The sequence below is a fragment of the Rhincodon typus genome, chromosome 10 (genome assembly GCF_021869965.1).
Source record: "Rhincodon typus isolate 14 chromosome 10, sRhiTyp1.1, whole genome shotgun sequence".
In the NCBI taxonomy this organism is placed as follows: Eukaryota; Metazoa; Chordata; class Chondrichthyes; order Orectolobiformes; family Rhincodontidae; genus Rhincodon; species Rhincodon typus.
Genome location: NC_063341.1, coordinates 49,356,759 through 49,375,589, shown reverse-complemented (window position 1 = coordinate 49,375,589; position 18,831 = coordinate 49,356,759). Strand labels below are relative to the sequence as shown.

The following is an 18,831-nucleotide window of genomic DNA, read 5'->3' as shown; positions in this document are numbered from 1 at the left end:
GAATATTAAATCAAAACAATGCTGACCCCTGGTGGGAAAGTTACATAATACCCTACAGATTGACTAGTCTTTTGTTAAAGCTGCATAAAGTTATTTGCTGGAATGGGAGTAAAGTTCACTTTCAAACTTTAATCTTTTTCTATTTTTTCTTTAAATTTCACTTCCTTAAATAGGTGGGTTCAATTTCACAGCCAACAACTCCTTTATGGTAGTTTACACAAATTGTGATTTTTCACGTACATTTGAATAGCAGGTACTGGTAGTTTATCTACAGGAGTAACCAAATTAAACACAGTGTTGTCCTCATTCAGCAATTACATTTCATGAGTAATAGTTGTAACACTGGTTTCTTATCCAAGTTTAAGAGTGTCTGTCACTCTTAATTCTGTCCAGTTGATATCGATGAACCCAGCGCAAAAATGTATACTTTAGATAATCTTGACCAAGTGTTGGTGTTGCAAGCTACATGATTAGAAGCAAAATCTTGAAAGATATTTATTACGTAAACTAATTAACAGGTTTCTTGAAAATGTCAAAATATCATCCAGTCCTACTCCTTTCTAAAGGGATGTTTAATCTGGAATTACTGATCTACCCCTATCATTTCTACACTCAGATTAGCACAAAGTGCTGCAACACAATGCACTTTTCTTTTGAAGTTGCTTACTTTACTCTCTTGCACCTTTCTTGGATTTTAAAATTCTAAACTACTTCATATTACTGTAAGCTTTACAGATTCAGTTAGCTGGATAACTGGTTTGTGATGCAGAGTAATGCAGACAGCATGGGTTCAATTCCTGCACCATCTGACATTACCACGAAGGACACTCTTTCTCAATGTCTGAGGTGTGTTTGCCCTCAGGTTAAACCATCACTAGTCATTTCTATCTCTAATGAAAGAACGGTCCTATGATTCAAAAGGACCATGGCAACTTTGCCTTTACTACAATTTCTACAAGAGCCAAAATCTCCCCACACCTTTTACTGATTCCTGCTTGTTATCCAGTTTGCTCCATTTGTTAATAGATTTTATATTTTACAATTGTTTGCTGACTTTCTGTTCTTATATCAGTTCCAGTAATAGTAGATATTTTCTCTTTCCAACTGTTCTACTTTATGCAGGACTATTTTTACCTGCTCTGGTGTTCTGTTGTACAGTCTTTCAAGCTGTTCCTTTCTCCGTCTCTCATGTCCAGCATCAAACACAGAGAGTTTGGGATCAGAACCAGGTGGAGCACGGATCTTCGTTAATTTTGCACAAATACTATAATACCGTTCTTTCAAATCTTCCACTGAACGTTTCTGTGAAAGATACGGTCAAGATATTAAAAAAGGAAGTTACACATGTACTAAATGCACAAAATGTTTATTTATTTTGTATGAGTGAACAGCTCATGAATAAGGATTACAAGCAGAGACCACACACAAGATAGCAAAAACCATAAGACCATAAGATGTAGGAGCAAAATTAGGCTATTCAGCCCATCAAGTCAACCCTACCAATCAATCATAGCTGATTTTTTTCAAACCCTATTTTCTTGCCTTCATCACCTTACCAATCAAGAACCTATCTGCCTCTGTCTTAAATGCAGTCAATGACTTGGCCTTTATAGCTCTCTGTAATGAGGAGTTCCACAGATTAACCACCCTCCGGTTGAAGAAATTCCTCCTCATCTCAGTTCTAAGAGGCCATCTCTTCACTCTGAGGCTGTGACCTTGGGTCCTAGTCTCACCGACAAGTGGAAACAACATCTCCACATACGCTCTATCCAGGCCTCTTAGTATTCTGTCAGTTTCAATCAGATTATCCCTCAGTCTTCTAAACTCCATCGAGTAGAGGCCCAGAGTTCTCAATAACTTCTCATATGTCGAGCCCTTCACCCCTGGGATCCTTGTTGTAAAACTCCTCTGGACTGCCTCCAATGCCAGCACAGCCTTCCTTAGATATGGGGTCCAAAATTGCTTTCAATATTGAAATCAAATGCATCTCACCGGAGCATTATACAGCCTCAGCATTACAACTTTGCTCTTGTATTCTAGCCCTCTTCAAATGAATGTTAACATTGCATTTGCCTTCCTAACTGCCAAATAAATCTGCATGTTAACCTTATGAGAATCCTGAACTAGGGCTTTCAAGTCCCTTTGAGCTTCAGATTTCCCAAGCCATTCCCAGCTTAGAAACTAGTCTACACCTCTATTCTTCCTACCAGAGTGCACAACCTCACACTTTCCCCACATTGTATTCCATTTGCTCCATCTGTCACTTCTTTCCCCACTCTCCAGCCTATCCAGGTCCTTCAGCAGCCTCCATGCTTCGACAACACTACTTGTCCTTCCACTACCTTTCTGTCATCTGCAAACTTAGCAACAATGCTCTCAGTTCCTTCATCCAGATTGTTAATCTACAATGTGAATAGTTGTGATCCCAACAGACCCCTGCAGAACTCCATTAGTCATCAGCTGCCATCCTGGAAAAGACCCCTCGATCTCTACTCTCTACCTTCTGCCAATCAGCCAATCCTCTATCCATGCCAGTACCTTGTCCCTAACACTGTGGGCTCTTACTTTATTTAGCAGCCTGCTGTGCAGCACCTTGTCAAAGGGCTTCTGGAAATCCAAACAGATCATGACCACTGGCTCGTCTTTGTCTAACTTGTTCATTACCTCCTCAAAGAATTCTAACAGATTCATCAGGCATACTGCCCCTTGATGAAGCCGTGCTGACTCCACCCGATTTTATCATGCACTTCCAAGTACTCCACAATCTCATCCTTTATAAAATAGATTAAAATCTTATCAACGACCGAGGTCAGGCTAACCAGTCTATCATTTCCTCGTCTTCTTCCTCCATCCCTTCTTAAAAAGAGATGTTATATTAGCCTCTGGGCTAGTCCAGTCCTCTGGGAATCTGCCTGACTCCAGTGATTCCTGAAAGATCACTATCAATGCCTCTACAGTTTCCTCAGCTACCTCATTCAGAACTCTGGAATGTAGTCCATTTATTCTGGGTGATTTATTCACCTTCGGATCTTTCAGCTTCCCCAGCACTTTCTCTTTATGTTGGCCATTACACTCACCTCTGTCCCTGACTCCGAGTTCTGGTATGCTGCTGGCGTGTTCCACTGTGATAACTTACTCAAAGTACCTATTCAGTTCCTCTGCCATTTCTTTGTACCCCATTACTGATTCTCCAGCTTCAATTTCCAATGGTCCAATGTCCACTCTTGCTCCTCTCTTTCCTTTTAGATATCTAAAGCTCTTACAATCCTCATTTGTATTACTAGTTAGCTTACTCTCATTTCATTTTCTCCCCCCTTATTGCTTTTTTAGTTATTTCATGCTGTTTTTTAAAGGCTTCCCTCTAACCTTCACCACAGTCTATGTTTTTTCATTTGCTTTTATGCTGTACCCTGGTCAGCTAGGTTGCCTCATCCTCCCCTCAGTATGTTTCTTCTTCCTCAGGATAAATTATCTGCTATGCCTCCCAAATTACACTCAGAAACTCCTGCCACTGCTGCTCCACCATCTTCCCTGCTAGGTTCTCTTTCCAAGCAACTCTGGCCAGCTCCTCCCTCATGTCTTTGTAGTTACCTTCACTCAATTGTAATACCGTTGTATCTGATTCTATCTTCTCCCTCTCAAACTGTGGGGTGAATTCTATCATATTATGGTTATTGTCCTGTAGGGATTCTTTCACCAGAAGCTCCCTAATCAAGTCTGCCTCATTACACATCACCAAATCCAGAATTGCCTATTCCCTACAGGGCTTTACCACAAGCTGCTCCAAAAAAAAATCACCATCTTGTAAACATTCCACCGATTCCTTTTCTTGAAATCCACTACCAACTTGACTTTTCCCATTCCATATGCATACTGAAGTCTCCCATGATTATTGTAATAGAAAAGACACGTAAGAAAGGCACTATCTCCTGATTTATTTTCTTCCCAAAATTCTGATTACTGCTTGGATGCCTGTACACAACTCCCATCTGATCTTTATTACCTTTACGGGTCCCCAACTCTAATCATAAGATCCTTTGCTTTCTGACTTTAAATCAATTCTTACTATCAATTTATTTAATTTCTTACTAACAAGGCAACCCTGCCCATCTGCCCGTCTTTTCAAAAGGACACATATCCTTGTAAATTTAGTTACCACCCGGATCCCCTTGCAGCCACATCTGTGATCCCCACATCATCATATTCGCCAATTTCAATCTGTCGTACGAGCTCAATTTACCTTGTTTCATTTACTTCATAGAGCACCCCGAGTCCTACATTGACTGTCCTCCTTTTCACGGTTGTCCTCTTTTCTGTGCCTGAAGTTATATCCCTGACCCTTTCCATAATCTCTGTCCGATTATTCGTTCTAGAAACTTTAATAACCTCTGCTGAGTCCTCGCCCACTTTTAACATTTTCCATAATTTTCCATGCAACTAAACCAAACCTCCACTGCGCCCCACCCCACCTATTTAAGTTAAATCCCTGTCATGAGCTCTAGTTTTGAGATTTGCTAGGACTCTGGTCCTAGCATGATCCAGATGGAGCCGGCCCCATCAGAACAGCTCTTTCCTTCCCCAATACTGGTGCCAATATTGCAAATATTCAAACCTGTTTCTCCCACATCAATCTTTGAGCCATGCATTTACCTCCTTAATCCTGCTGACCCCTTGTCAGTTTGCTCACAACTTACGTAGTAATCCTGAGATTATTACCTTTAACATGGATCACGCAAGCTGTTATAGGTCCGATAGTGTTTTCTGACACTCATCAACTCTCCTCTTAGCCTTTACCTCTTACTTAAATCTTGGCTTGCTAATTATTAATACCTCTACTATTGGAAAAATGTGCCTTCCTACCCACACTATCTATGCCCCTCTATCAGGCCCCATCTCAATCTTTGTTGCTCCAATGAAACAACCATACTTTATCCAACCCTTTCTCTCTCAGACACTCCAGACGGCATCCTGGTAAATCTCCTCCGGACCTTCTCTAATGCAAAAATATCATTACGATAATTTGGTGACCAGAACTGTAAGCAGTACTTCAGTTGTGGCCTAACCACAGGGTTTTACACTAATAAAGAAACATAGAAGACCGGGAGCTAGAGTAGGCCAGTCAAACCTGTTCTGCCATTCGTGATCATGGCTGATTACAGAGCTCAATACACTAATCCCACCCTCCCCCCATATTCCTTGATCCCTTGAGCCACAGGAGTTATATCTACCTCATTCTTCAAAAGGATTCTAGCATAACCTCCTTTCTCTTTCCTTTATAATCAAGGTTTGAAATACAAGTATCTCATATGCTTTCTTAACCTTCCTTTACCTTCCCGCTGTACTCCCTTCTGGAATCTGTGGATATGCACACCGGGGTCTGGTGTACTAAGACGGTCTTCTCAGCATCTGTAAGTGATCGGCCTGAGATGTTGTTGATCAGTGTTTCTGTGTTGTCCGTGCCGTTGTCGTGGGTGAGTTTGGACAACACAGAAACACGGATCAAGAACATCTCAGACCAATCGTTTACAGTAGCTGAGAAGACCGTCGTAGTACACAGACTGAATTATAACTAGAGACGCCAAAAAAACTGACTTCCTGGCTACATAGGAATCGACACTAAAGAACAACACACTCATGGAGGAGATACAACAGACCATCAGACAGACTATAATGCCAACACTGAGCAGAAAAGATAAGCGGAACACATTCAACACAGAAGAGAAGAAAGCCCTGGAAAGACTCAAGAAAGACAGAAACATCATTATCTTATTGGCGGACAAGGGACGCATGACAGTGATCCTTAATAGAGCCCAATACATTGAGAAAGCCAATGCACTGCTAGCAAATGCCGACACACACCAACAGATGGCGATAGACCCAACGCCGCAGTTAGAGTTCTGAAGAAGGGTCTAGGCCCGAAACGTCAGCTTTCCTGCTCCTCTGATGCTGCTTGGCCTGCTGTGTTCATCCAGCCCTGCACCTTGTTGTCTCGGATTCTCCAGCATCTGCAGTTCCTACTATCTCGGATCCAACACACCCTGCTTCTATGAACTCTCTAAGGTACTCAAGCCAGGGGTCCCCATCAGACCAACTGTCTCAATACCAGGCACACCAACATGTAGACTAGCCAAAGAACTACAACGGAAACTGAAATACTTAGTTGACAACACCACCAACTCCATCCACTCCTCCCAAGAATTCCTCAACATCATCAAGGACACCAGAATAGAAGAGTTCAAAATAATGTTATCCTTCAACATAACAGCACTATTTACATCCATAAAGATCAAACTAGCCAAAGAGACAACTGCCACACTGCTGGACGAATCAGGAAGGCAGGCACGCCACAAAACCAACAGCATCAATAAGGACAGCACCCTGAAGCTACTGGATCTGTGCCTGACAACTCACTTCACCTTCAGTGACCGTATATTCAAACAAATCAACAGAACACCAATGGGATCCCCAATAACAGGACTGACTGCAGAAGCAGTAACGCAAAGGTTAGAACGGACAGCGCACCCTAATATACAACCCAAACTCTGGGTCCACCATGTAGATGACACCTTCGTGATTATTAAATGCACAAGACTAGAAGAAAGTCACCAACACATAAACAACATCCTCACTAGAATAAAATTCACTAAAAAAAAGAGAATAACAACTGACTATCCTTCCTAGACATAATGGTAGAACTCAAGAATAATGGGGAACTCCAGACTAGCATATATAGAAAGACCACACGTACGGACCAAATACTCAATTACACCAGCAACCACCCCAACACCCATAAACAGAACTGCATTAGGACATTATTCAAGCAAGCTACAAAACACTGCAGCAACCTGGAATTGTGCAAAGCAGAACAGGAGCAGCACAGGAGGACTTTTTAAAAGGAACGGATACCCAAAAAGCACTATCCGCCATTACCTCTGCAACAGGCCACAACAAGACACAACATGGCCAGAGACACCAGTCACCCTACCGTACATCAGAGACACATCAGAGATGGCCACAAGACTACTCAGACACCTAGGTATCAGGATAGCCCACAAACCAACAACCACCCTGCGACAGCTATTCACAAACATAAAGGATCCCATACCCACAACTAATAAAACTAATATAATATACAAAATACCATGCAAGGACTGTGAGCAACATTACATAGGCCAAACTGAAAGAAGATTGACAATAAGGATACACAGAGAACACATCCATAATAGCACAAGCCAAACAAAGACATGCCAGGGAGTTCCTGGCATTCCAACCGGAACTCCCTCAACAAACACACTGAGCTGGACCTGATATACAAATCACTGAAAAACAGAACCGGAAGTGACGCCAATCACCCCAGCAAACCAAGGCATATAAATAACAAACGGGACAGAACACCGACACTTCACTGGAGGCGCACTGACGATGTAACCTAGCAGGTGCTGAAAAGTCTGCAATCAAAAACGCCAGCTTGGCGAGCAAGTCTACAACCTCATTTCTGGTGCTATCTGTGTTGTCTTTTGTGAAGACAGTAAGACAGAAGATTAAAGTCGGTGTTCAATTATTCTGGCATTTCTTTGTTGCCTATTATAAATTTCCTAGTTTATGACTGTAAGGGACCTACATTTGTCTTTAGTAATCTTTTTCCTCTTCACATATTTATAGAAGCTTTTATGGTCAGTTTTTATGTTCCCTACAATGTTACTATCATACTTTATTTTCTTCAATCGATCAAAGTTTTAATCCTCTTCTGTTGAATTCTAAAATGCTCCCAATCCTCAAGCTTGCTGCTTTATTCTGACAATTTTATATGTCTCCTCATTGGAGCTAATACTATCTCTAATTTTTTTTGGAAGAGGTAACAGAAAGGGTTAATGAGACTAAGGCTATAATGTGATCTACATGGTTAGTAAGCTTTTGATACAGTGACACACAACAGACTTATAAGGAAAGTAATAGCTCATGAAATTAAAGTATAGTAGTAACATGGATTAAGAAAAAGATTGAGTGATAGGAAACAGAGTAATGATCAATTAGTATTTTTTTGGGGGCCAGAGGAAGGCTTGTAGTGGTGCCAGTATTGACACCCTTATTTTTCCTAATATATATCAATGGTCTAGATCTTGGTGCACAGGCGACAGTTTGGAAATGATACTAACAGTGGTTCTGAAAGGTGGTGATTCTTCAACCATTAGCAGGAAACAAATTATTTTTATATAAAAATCAGAATGCTAGTTGAGTTGTACTATTTTTAATATGGCTCATTGGTTAATTCAGCATTGGCCTGGACATTGAGACAGGTCATCTGACCGTCGGCTCCACCAAAAACTGGCACATATTGTAAAGGTCAGAAGCTTAAAATAACATACTAATTGTTAGCAGTAGAATAAATCATTCACAAACAAAGAACACATGCAGTCTGAACAGCAGGTAGTAATGTAAAAGTAAGTCCACATTTAACGTTGCCCCCTTTTAACATTTTCTCACTGACGTTAACGTGAAACAATGAGGCTTATAATCTTGTTTTGGGACATTTGTTTTAATGTAGTTTCTCATCAGTCTGACAAAGGGACACATGATCAGATTGGCACCATGTTGGAACATGGTTTCCCCTCCTTCCCCTCCCCCCCACCTCTCTCTCTCTCTCTCTCTTTCCTTTACACCACACTGCCCCTCCCCCAGCTGCAGTCTCACTGTTCATCAAGAGACTAGCTTGTGAACCTACCATACCTGGACTCATCCTCCTACTACTTTCTTCTCCTGAACTTGCATTCTTGTCCAGCTACAAAACTAATCTGAAGCTGGAGGTTCAGCATTATGCAAGTATTGATCTCAATGGTTTGATATATTAAGCTAGGGCTGTTAAAATTCATGTTATTTTTTAAATGCTCTCTCTCACCACTTCCCTTTCCTGAACCCTCACTGTCAGCTAAGGCTTCACAGATGAACAGCAAAAAAAAGCAATTTTGACTGTCATTTTTTTTTTAAAAAAGTGATTTCCACCTTTGTATCCTCAAAAACAGTGAATTCACAACCTGATTCTGGCTTCAGATCAGATCTGGATTTTGAACAGGAACAGGCACAAAGCTTCAAGAGAGGGAAACAGCAAAAGAGTGAGTCAGGGAGTGAAGTTTGGTGAGAGGATGAGTCAGGGAGACATAGAGATTGCAACTCAGAGGGTCAGCGACAAGGATGATTTGCAGCAATCAACAGGGTCAGGGAGTGGGAGATTTAGAAAACAGGATCAGCAGCAAGCAGGAGGTACTATACATTTTATATATTTTAAGGCATTTCATATTTAAAAAGGTAATTCATTTACCAATGCCAAATTTTAGCAATATAATGTATTTCAAATTACAATGTATGATGTTTTACTGTTTTGTTTCTGCTAAGAAGGGTCTTACTTTAACTTTTACATTATTTTAATGGGAAAACATGAAGGGGATATATTAAGCTGGAGCTGTTAAAATTCAGAATGGTCCCAACCCGAAACATCAACTTTCCTGCTCCTCTGATTCCGCCTGACCTGCTGTGTTCCTCCAGCTGCACGCTATATTGACTGTTAAAATTCATGTTTTTTTTAAATGCTCTCTCACCACTTCCCTGACTTTCTGCCTCCCTGACTCATTCTCTCATCAAACTTCACTCCCTGATTCACTGTTTTGCCGCTTACCTCTCAAAGTCACAGCACAACAGTTCTTTGGGCCATCGTATCCACGCTGGTCAAAACCAAGCACCTGACTATTTTAATCCCATTTTACAGCACTTGGTCCATTGCCTTGCAAGCCTTGGCATCGCAAATGCAAACCTAAATATTTCTTAAGTGTTATGACGGTTTCTGCCTCTACCACCATAACTGGCAGTGAATTCCAGATTCCTACAACTCTCTAGGCAAAATAGATTTTTCTCACATCTCCTCCAAACCTTCTGTCCTTAATTTAAATCTATGCCCTCTGATCATTGATCCCTCCATCAGCAGGAAAAGTTTCTTCCTGTCTACGCCCCTCATAATTTTATCTCAATCATGTCCCCCCTCCGTCTCCTTTGATCCAAGGAAAACAACCCAAGTCTGTCCAATCTGTCTTTATAACTGAAACGCTCCAGCCCAGGCAACATCCTGGTAAATCTCCTCTGCAGCCTCTCCATTGCTTGTAACATCCATCCTGTAATGTGGATTATAGAACTGCACACAATATTCTAGATACAGTCTAACCAATATCTTATATAGTTGCCGCATAATCACTGTGCTCTTAAACTTCATGTCTAGACTAATTAAGGCAAGTATACCATTTGTCTTCTTAACTACTTCATCCACTAGTCCTAAAACCTTAACCAGTTCTCAGGGTTCTACTGCTCATCATGTAGTTCCTTGTCTTGTTAGACCTGCTCAAGAGCATCAACCTCACATTTAGTCAGATTGAATTCTATTTGCCACTGATCAGCTCATCTGACCAACAACAAAAACAGAAATTGCTGGAAAAGCTCAAAAAGGTCTGGCAGCATCTGTGGATGGAAATCAGAGCTAATGTTTCGGGTTAAATGACCCTTCCTCAGAACTATCATCCGCAGTTCTTCCGATTTTTATTTAGCTCTTCTGACCAGTCTGTCCATATCCTCTTGTGGTCTAAGGCTATTCTCCACATTATTTACCACCGCTCCTCCAATTTAAGTATCTTCTGTGAACTTACTGATCAACCCTCCTACATTCAAGTCTAAGTCATTTATATAAATAACGAAAAACAAGTCACGATTCTCAGGAATAAAGTAGCAACTTTACGTGAGACCTAGTTTAAGAAATAAATCAGAAGAATGCTGGTACTTTACTGAACTTGCTCAATGGGAAAGAAACACCTTTACATTTTTACAGCTATCCAGATGATCTTGCATTCATTTGGGTTATATTTATTCATTCACTGTTCCTTTACTCACCCTGAACTGCTGGTGGTCATAGCGATCGTGGATGACAATGAACCGGAGATCAAAGCGCTTGCAGAGATCAAAGAGATGGTCTGTTTCTGCTTTGGTCCATCCATCATCATGTAGATACATCTGGTATTCCTGCTCCGAATATACAGGCACCTGGACTGTCTTGAGAACCACAAAAAAATTTACTCTGAATTTACTTAGAACCTTTTTCAACAAAACAATAAGCTTGACATAATATGAAGAATTGCTACAGATTTCAGTTAATCAGTTCTCTCTCTGATTACTTAACAAAAGGAAGACTCATTTTTACACCACCACTCACATATCAGTAACAGCTGTGCAAGATTCTTATTGATCTTCTGGTGCGAAATTGTAGCAACATAACTAATACTTTACATGCGTCAATTTCACAAAATACCACACAGCATCCAAAGGGCAAAAGGATGTTCCATTTTATTTTAATACTACAGTCCAGACAAACACATACAGAGGTATGTCTGTGGTACGTCAAACTAGAATACAACAGACAGAAAATTTTACCATTACTAATTTCTAAAACAAACTAGTTGAACAAACTAGCAAACTATCCATAAAGTTTGGGCTTGTATTGTAGCTTCTTTTCTCAGCATTGTATAACAATGCCATTTCCCCAATTTTCTGTACCCTGCCCCCCAACTCCAAGGAACAAAGCTTTCTTTTTTTTTTGCCAACACTAATGTGTTCTACCTTATTAAACCTTGCAAAAGGATAGTCTTTGCCTTCATCTGCTAGCCGTCTCCAATGGAAAAATATTGCACCATCCTTCCTAGCTGGGTTGGTGAAAGGCATCCATTTCCATGGTCGGACTTTTTTACACCCCAACTTTGCCTTAACAGTCCTGTACCCTTGCGTCGTGTCACTCGGAAGTAATGGAGGGGCATCCCTTTTCAAAACATAAGGGAAGATTTTAAATTGTAGTTAGCAAGCACGTATATACATCTTTATCTACAAAGAAATCCTGTTAAAAATCTTACTTCCTTATTCTAAGTTGTTAAAACTTCTAGTCAGATTTCGGTAAACTCCCGTATGTCAATAATTTCCATTCAACCTTGTTGCATTACCTTTTATTATCAGATTGTTGCCGAGATATTAAATCTGAGAAAACAGAGGCAGTGAATCAGTTGAGAGGTGGCAAAGGTGTACAGCTAATGTCACCCCAACTGGCAAGTGGAACTTAGACTCGTGATTTTTGGAAAATGATAGGAAGTCGCATCAAGTAATGAAAAGGAAAAGGCCAGGGGTGCAAATTTGGGGAGTTGAAAGGTAATGAATACAATTGGATAGCTAACAGAGGAACAAATCAAGCCCCACTAAAATTGATAAAGAATTGACATTGAAGGGGGTATGGCTGACCATAGAGTAGGGATAATGCAGACAATAGACTGTTCTGTTTATATATACCCATGCTTCATTAAAGTATAAAAGATGAAAACAGCTATACATCTTTAATTTGTGCCTCAGTAAGACAGTAAATGTTGAATTATTTGTAGCTCATCTGAACTCAATTACTTTAGATTTCAACCATTACTGTGAATGTAATATCCCTTAAATCACTTCGAATGGAGTTTCTCACTCCCTGGAGGTGGCGAGGGAGGTGATGAGAAGGAGAAATGTTGAGGATATTTGTCTGGAAAGAAAGTCACTTCCTTCTCACCACCTCTTCAATTAAGTGCTGGGTGAGAAGGTCTGTGGGTTACTTTCTCAACTCACCAGCAATTAAGACCATTCCTGTGTAGCATGTTTGGGCAGCCCTCCAACTGTCCCAATCTGTAGTTAATAAGAGGCACAACTGGGGCAAACATAAAAGTGACCTCTGAAAGCAACCCCTGTGCCCTTTTCTCCACAGCCTTCAATCCCTGAAAGCTGAGCTCCACGAAAGAATTTCTACAAAGTACCTTCTCACCACTGGATCATATCAGAGCAGGCCTCAACCAGCGGATTTTAAGACCTAGAAACAGCCAGCCTCCAATTGACTGGAAACATCTGATGGTGCTGTTGCTGTGGCACCAGATAGCCTCACTCAATTCGGACCTCTTAATAAGTTGATTCGTGGGCAACCCAGTGAGTTATCTCACTGTTGGAGAGTGGCATATTAGTCATCAGCAAACATGCTCAACATACCTACCCATATTTGATACCATCTGACTAGCCTCCACAGACTAATTATAGCTACTCTTTCATTCACTGGCTCATTTTCCTCTACAAACAAGAAAATTACATCACAGAAATAACTTCACAGGCGGTCTTAACAATAACATTACAGGAAGACAGAAGCAAAATCATAAACACAAGTTCAAAAAATAGATTTGGCATTGAAATATAAAACGGGGAAAGTTATTGAAATAAAAAAAGGGATAGCAAGTTAATCAAAGATACACGTGTATCAAAAAAGTAAAAATGTCAAAACAAAATCAGAAAAAAGTTTGCCATTGGCCTTGAAACAGAATTTGTTGCTATAACTGGGTCTCACAATCCGTAGCTGGATTTTAAAATTCCCATCCATATTTTCAAATTCCCAGATTAACCTGGCTTCTCTCCCCCAGCTTCACAATCTTTCAAGATATCTGCATTTACTTAATATTGATCTCTTAATCATCCCAGATGCTGATGACTCCACCACTGGTCAACATGTCAGCCTAGATCCTAAAATTTGAATTCCCTTCCTACATCACTCTGCTTCTCTTTTTATCCTGTAAGAGATTGCTTGAAATCCACCCCTGCAAAATTTTTGGCTATCTACCCTAATACTCCTTCATGGCTTGCTGTCAAATTTTGTTTTGGTACACTTCTGTGAAATATCTCAGGATTTTTTTTATATTATACAGAACTATATGAAAGAAATGGTTGTATTTAAGGCCTGTTGTGAGCACTGTAAATTAGTTCTCTCTGAAAAATGGGATCAGATTTTGTATGCATATTACGGCAGATAACAGATGTGATAGGTGAAACCACACTTGCCTATCCAGACAAAATGACCAATACTTTCACCGAAAAAAGTTTGTTTTCATGAATAGGGAAGGATTTGTATTTAGTTTAGTGTGAACAGTAGTCACTTTATTACTAATACTCAGCATGATCTGGGAAATTACAATTTTTTTGCCTTTTATTCTTCGATGTGAAGTTGACATCATTAACAAACTTAGCATTTGTTGTGCATTATTACATGCCCTTGAACTGTGAGTGTTACTAGTTATTGAATTCAGTGTAACCATAGCGCTGTGGATTGGGAATCACATGTAGACTAATCTAGATAAAAAGCAGATTTCATTTCCTAAAGGAAATAAAGTCATACAACTCTGAAACAGAGCCTTCGGTCAAACTTTTCCACACAGACCAGACATCCCAATATGACCTAGTTCTATTTGCCAGCGTTTAGCCGATATCCTTCTGTGAACCAAATGGGTTTTGTGGCCATCAGCAATAATGAATGTTAGGTTGGTGGAGGGGGCAGACAGATAGGAAGTGCGATTCCATGCAAAGAAGTGTAAGGGCTTTGGTAGGAAGAACACTGAAAGGCAATATAAAGTATACGGGTCAGAGAAATCTGTCTGTACACATACACATCATTGAAGCTGGCAGGATGGTGGAGTGCAGATAATAAAGCATACAGAATCCTCAGCTTTATTAATAGGAGCACAGCGTACAAGAGCAGGGAGCTGATGTTGAACATACATAAGACACTCGTTAAACCAATTTTTAGAAAAAGCAAACATACGCAAGGTTTAGAAAATTGAAAACAGATAGGGCCTTCGAAGAATGGAAAGTTAGCAGGTAAGAACTCAAACAAAGAATTAGGAGGGCTAAAAGGGGACATGAAATGTCTTTGGCAAACAGGATTAAAGAAAATCCCAAGACGTTTTATACAAATACAAGAGCAAGGGGTTAGCTAGGAAAAATGTAGGTCCACTCAAGGACAAAGGAGAGAATTTACACGTGGAGCCAAAAGGAAATGGGTGAGGTTGTTAATGAATACTTTGCATCGGTATTCACAAAGGAGAAGGAGATGGCGGATAGCGAATGTTGGGAGAGTATTTTGATATTATAGGGCACGTCAGATTAAAAAGGGTGTTGGGTGTTTTGAAAAGTATTAAGGTTGACAAGTCCCTAAGATGTGCGTGGTGATGACATTATGCTGGGAGTGGTGGAAATGGTAGATGATCCCTTGAATGTGAAGACTGATGGGCTGAAAATGATGACAAGGAATACCCTATCCTGCCTCTGGGAGAAGGGGAAGGAGGAAGAGTAGAAGTGTAGGAAGTGGATCGGATACAGCTGAGGGCCTATCACCCATAGTGTTGGCGGGGGCAGCCTCAGCTGAGGAAGAGAAAAACATGTCAGTACCATTGTCGTGAAAGGTAGCATCATGAGAACAGATGCGATAGTTGGAGAAATTAGGAGAATGAAGTGGAGACTTCACAGGAAGCATGGTGTGAGAAACTGTCGTTGAGGTGGCTGTGGGAGTCAGCGGATTTGTAATATTAGCAGATGCCCTATCCCCAGAAGAGGAGACAGAGAAGTCAAGGAATGGAAGGGAAATGTCAGAGATGGATCGAAGTGAAGGTGAGTTGGGTGGAAACCTTAAGTAAAATTTATTAATTTTTCCAGACGTGGATGACAGCAAGAAGCAGCAGTGATACAGTCACCAATGTACTAGAGAAATGGTTGGTGGTCTGGGCTAGAGTAAGACTGAAAAAAAGAATGTTCCATGCACTCCACAAAAAGATCAGCATAACTAGGGCTTAATTGGGTACCCATACCCACACCTTTAATTATGAGGAAGTGAGGCGCTAAGGGAAGAAATTGTTTAAAGTGAAAATGAGCGCAGCAAGGCTTGGAAGAGTAGTGGCTGATGGATACTGTTCAGGCCTCTATTCCAGGAGAATGCAGACAGCTCTCAGACTGTCTTGATGCGGGTTAAAGATGTTGAGGGATTACATGCTCATAGTGAAGAGTAGTTGTTTAGGATCAGGAAGCTTGGAAATTGATTGGCTAAATGCTGGCAATTAGGACCAGGTCAATGTAGAATATCTGGTCGGCATGGACAAGTTGAACCGAAGGATCTGTTTCCATGCTGTACATCTCTATGACTCTAAATGAGGTAAGGAGTCAGAAGAATAATGAATGTAGTTTGAAAGAAACTGGACAAAGTTGCGGTGGGGGTGGGGGGGAGTTGAGCTAAGAAGGAATCAGTTCAGATGGGGTTGGAAAAGGCTGAAATGATGAGCCTGTCAGGACCAGTCCCATTTGTGAATTTTAGGAAGAAAGTTGAAGCTGGCAGTTCAGGGTTCAGGGATCAAAAGCTGGGAAGATCTCAAGAGCAAATTTAGTCAGTCACTGCTCTCAAAACAATAACTTGATGTTCAGTGGTGGGGCCATGATACGGGGAAAATTACAAGTGATAGAGTTTGGCTTAACCTATGAAAGGTTGAGGTCAATACACCAGACAGCATTCGCACCCATCCTTGTCAATAGTTTGATAATATCAGGATTCAACATGAAAGAATGGAGTGCAGACATATTAGAGTGGGAGAGGGGAACAGAGAAATTCAGGCAGCCAACGTCATGCCAGCAGTTCTCAATGAAAAGATCAAGAGCATGGAAGGAGCTAGGTGGTGGGGAACAGGCACTTTCCCAAGGAATTAGGTGCAGGCAAAGGTAACAGATAAAGGTTCAATGTCGAGCTACACCAAAAGTTCATCAAGGTGGGGCCATTAGGGAATAAAACTGAGACTTCTGCTGAGCACAGAATGTTCAGAGTTACAGAGCAAAAGATCAGTGGATACTGCAAATACACAACAAAAAGTGGGATTAGAAGAAGGGACAGGATTAGAAGGAAGAGGATGGGACAAAAGATTCAGTAGTGCATTGGTACCCATTAAGTGCTGGAGCTAGCATTCCTTAACGTCTGAACAGAATAAAAAGAAACGTTTCCTATTAAGGTTTTGAATGATTCGAAGAATGTAATGGACTTGGAGACCAGGACAGCTTTGGAATAGGATGGGCTGGCGTTGATGAAAATAAGGTCAATTCAAATTTAACACTTGTGTATACGTACAAATTAACAGAGTAGGCTTTTGTCTCCATGAGTCTATTCCACAATTCAGTAAGATCACGGTTGATCTGATTGCAGCTTCAACTCCACATTCTCAACTACCTCTAATAATCTTTGACTTCCCTGTTAATGAAGAGTCTATCTAACCCGGACTCAAATATATTAAATGAATCTGCCTCCACCACTCTCTGGAGAAGAGAGTTCCAAAGACTCATGATCTTTTAAGAAATTTTTAAAATTTCTCATCTCCATCTTAAATGAAAGATCCTTTGTATTTAATCTGTCACCTAGTTTTAGTCTTACCTACAGGACACATCCTTTCAGCATCTACCTTTCAAATTCTCCCATCATCACACTTAACTAAAGATCCCCTCTTATTTTTGTAAACTGCAATGGATAAAGGTCCAGTCTGTATAATCTTCTCTCAAAGAGGGGAATATGCATAATGGTATTATGTATTTTTTTTTACAATCAACATAGTTACCAGATTTACAATTGTAAATTGGAAATACATTAATAGAAACAAAGGGGATGAAATTTCTAACAAACATATCTGAATTAATAGTTTAGCACGTATCACCATCCTATGGTCAAAAGATGAACTGCAAGAAATACTGAATGAGAAAATAACTATAGGTCTGAGAACACATTCGAAAGGTAAATTGCATTAACTTTTACCAATATAATCTTCAGAATTTTGACTGCTTTAAAATAAAAGCCTCTTAACAGTATTCTTAGGCTAGGGTTTGATGTTTTTGACATGACGATATTTAATCCTTAATGGCAAATTAGTTTGCTGCACAATTTCCAAAACAAACTGACCTTCCTCTATGCCAAACTCATAACAAGGACCAATCCTGTCCTTTCTCAAGTCTCTATCAATGTCAATCTGTTATCAAGTACTTGGAAACAGATTAGAAAGCATTCTAGCAAAACTGATGCACAAACTGTTCCTCACTTTTGCTAGCTTTCCACAAAAGATAATATGATGTCAGAGTAGTAATAGATGTTATCTTGTATTTGCAATGTACAATTTCCGATGCACTATGGAATACATTGTGTGGAAAGATTTTTTTTAAATAGTTATACCTCAGATGAGTTTGAACAAATCTACGGAATAGAATGCCTAGTGTGGGAGCAGGCCATTCGGCCCATCGAATCCACAACATCCCTCCAAACAGCATCCCACCCTAACTCCATAACCCTGCATTCTCCACGGCTAATGCAGCAAGCCTGCACATCCCTGGATACTAAAGGCAACGTAGCTTGGCCAATCCACCTAACCTGCACATCTCTGGACTGTGGGAAGAAGCCCGAGCATCAGGAGGAAACCAACGCAGACACGAACAGAATGTACAAACTCCATACGGACAGTGACCCAAGGCTGGAATCGCACCAAAGCATTTCCCTGGTGCTATGAGGCTGCACTGTTAACCACTGAGCCACCATGACACCCCACTTCTTGAATTCACGTTTAAACCACGAGTGTAAATTCAGGAGTTCAGATACCGAGTGGTCCTGGCAGAACCACAACTAAGCATTAGTCAGCAGGTTATTAAAGTGTCACTTGATAGCCCTGTCAACAATACATTCCACCACTTAGATGAAGATTGATATTAAACCAATATTAGGGAGCAGAAGATATTTGGCAAGATTGGATTTATCCTGCCTTTTGTGTCTGGGATTACAAAGGCACTTTTCCATGTTGTCAGTAGATGTCAGTGTTGCAGCTGTATTGGAACAGCTTGGCTAAGTATGCAGCTGGTCCTAGACCATATATCTTCAGTTCTAAGACTAAGATGTTGTCTGGGAACATA

At 40.5% G+C, this 18,831-nt stretch overlaps 1 protein-coding gene across 2 annotated transcripts in view; it reads right to left on the bottom strand.

Moving 5' to 3' along the window:
- Window positions 1–18,831, bottom strand: part of dmap1 (DNA methyltransferase 1 associated protein 1) — a 167,094-nt gene that overhangs the window by 132,693 nt on the left and 15,570 nt on the right. For both annotated transcript variants that reach the window (XM_020515456.2, XM_020515458.2), the window contains exons 4-6: window positions 11,650–11,845; window positions 10,927–11,085; window positions 1,135–1,302 (exon numbers count right to left, since the gene is read on the bottom strand). In XM_020515456.2, coding sequence (XP_020371045.1) covers window positions 1,135–1,302; window positions 10,927–11,085; window positions 11,650–11,845 — 523 coding nt within the window. The remainder of the gene's footprint in view (window positions 1–1,134; window positions 1,303–10,926; window positions 11,086–11,649; window positions 11,846–18,831) is intronic.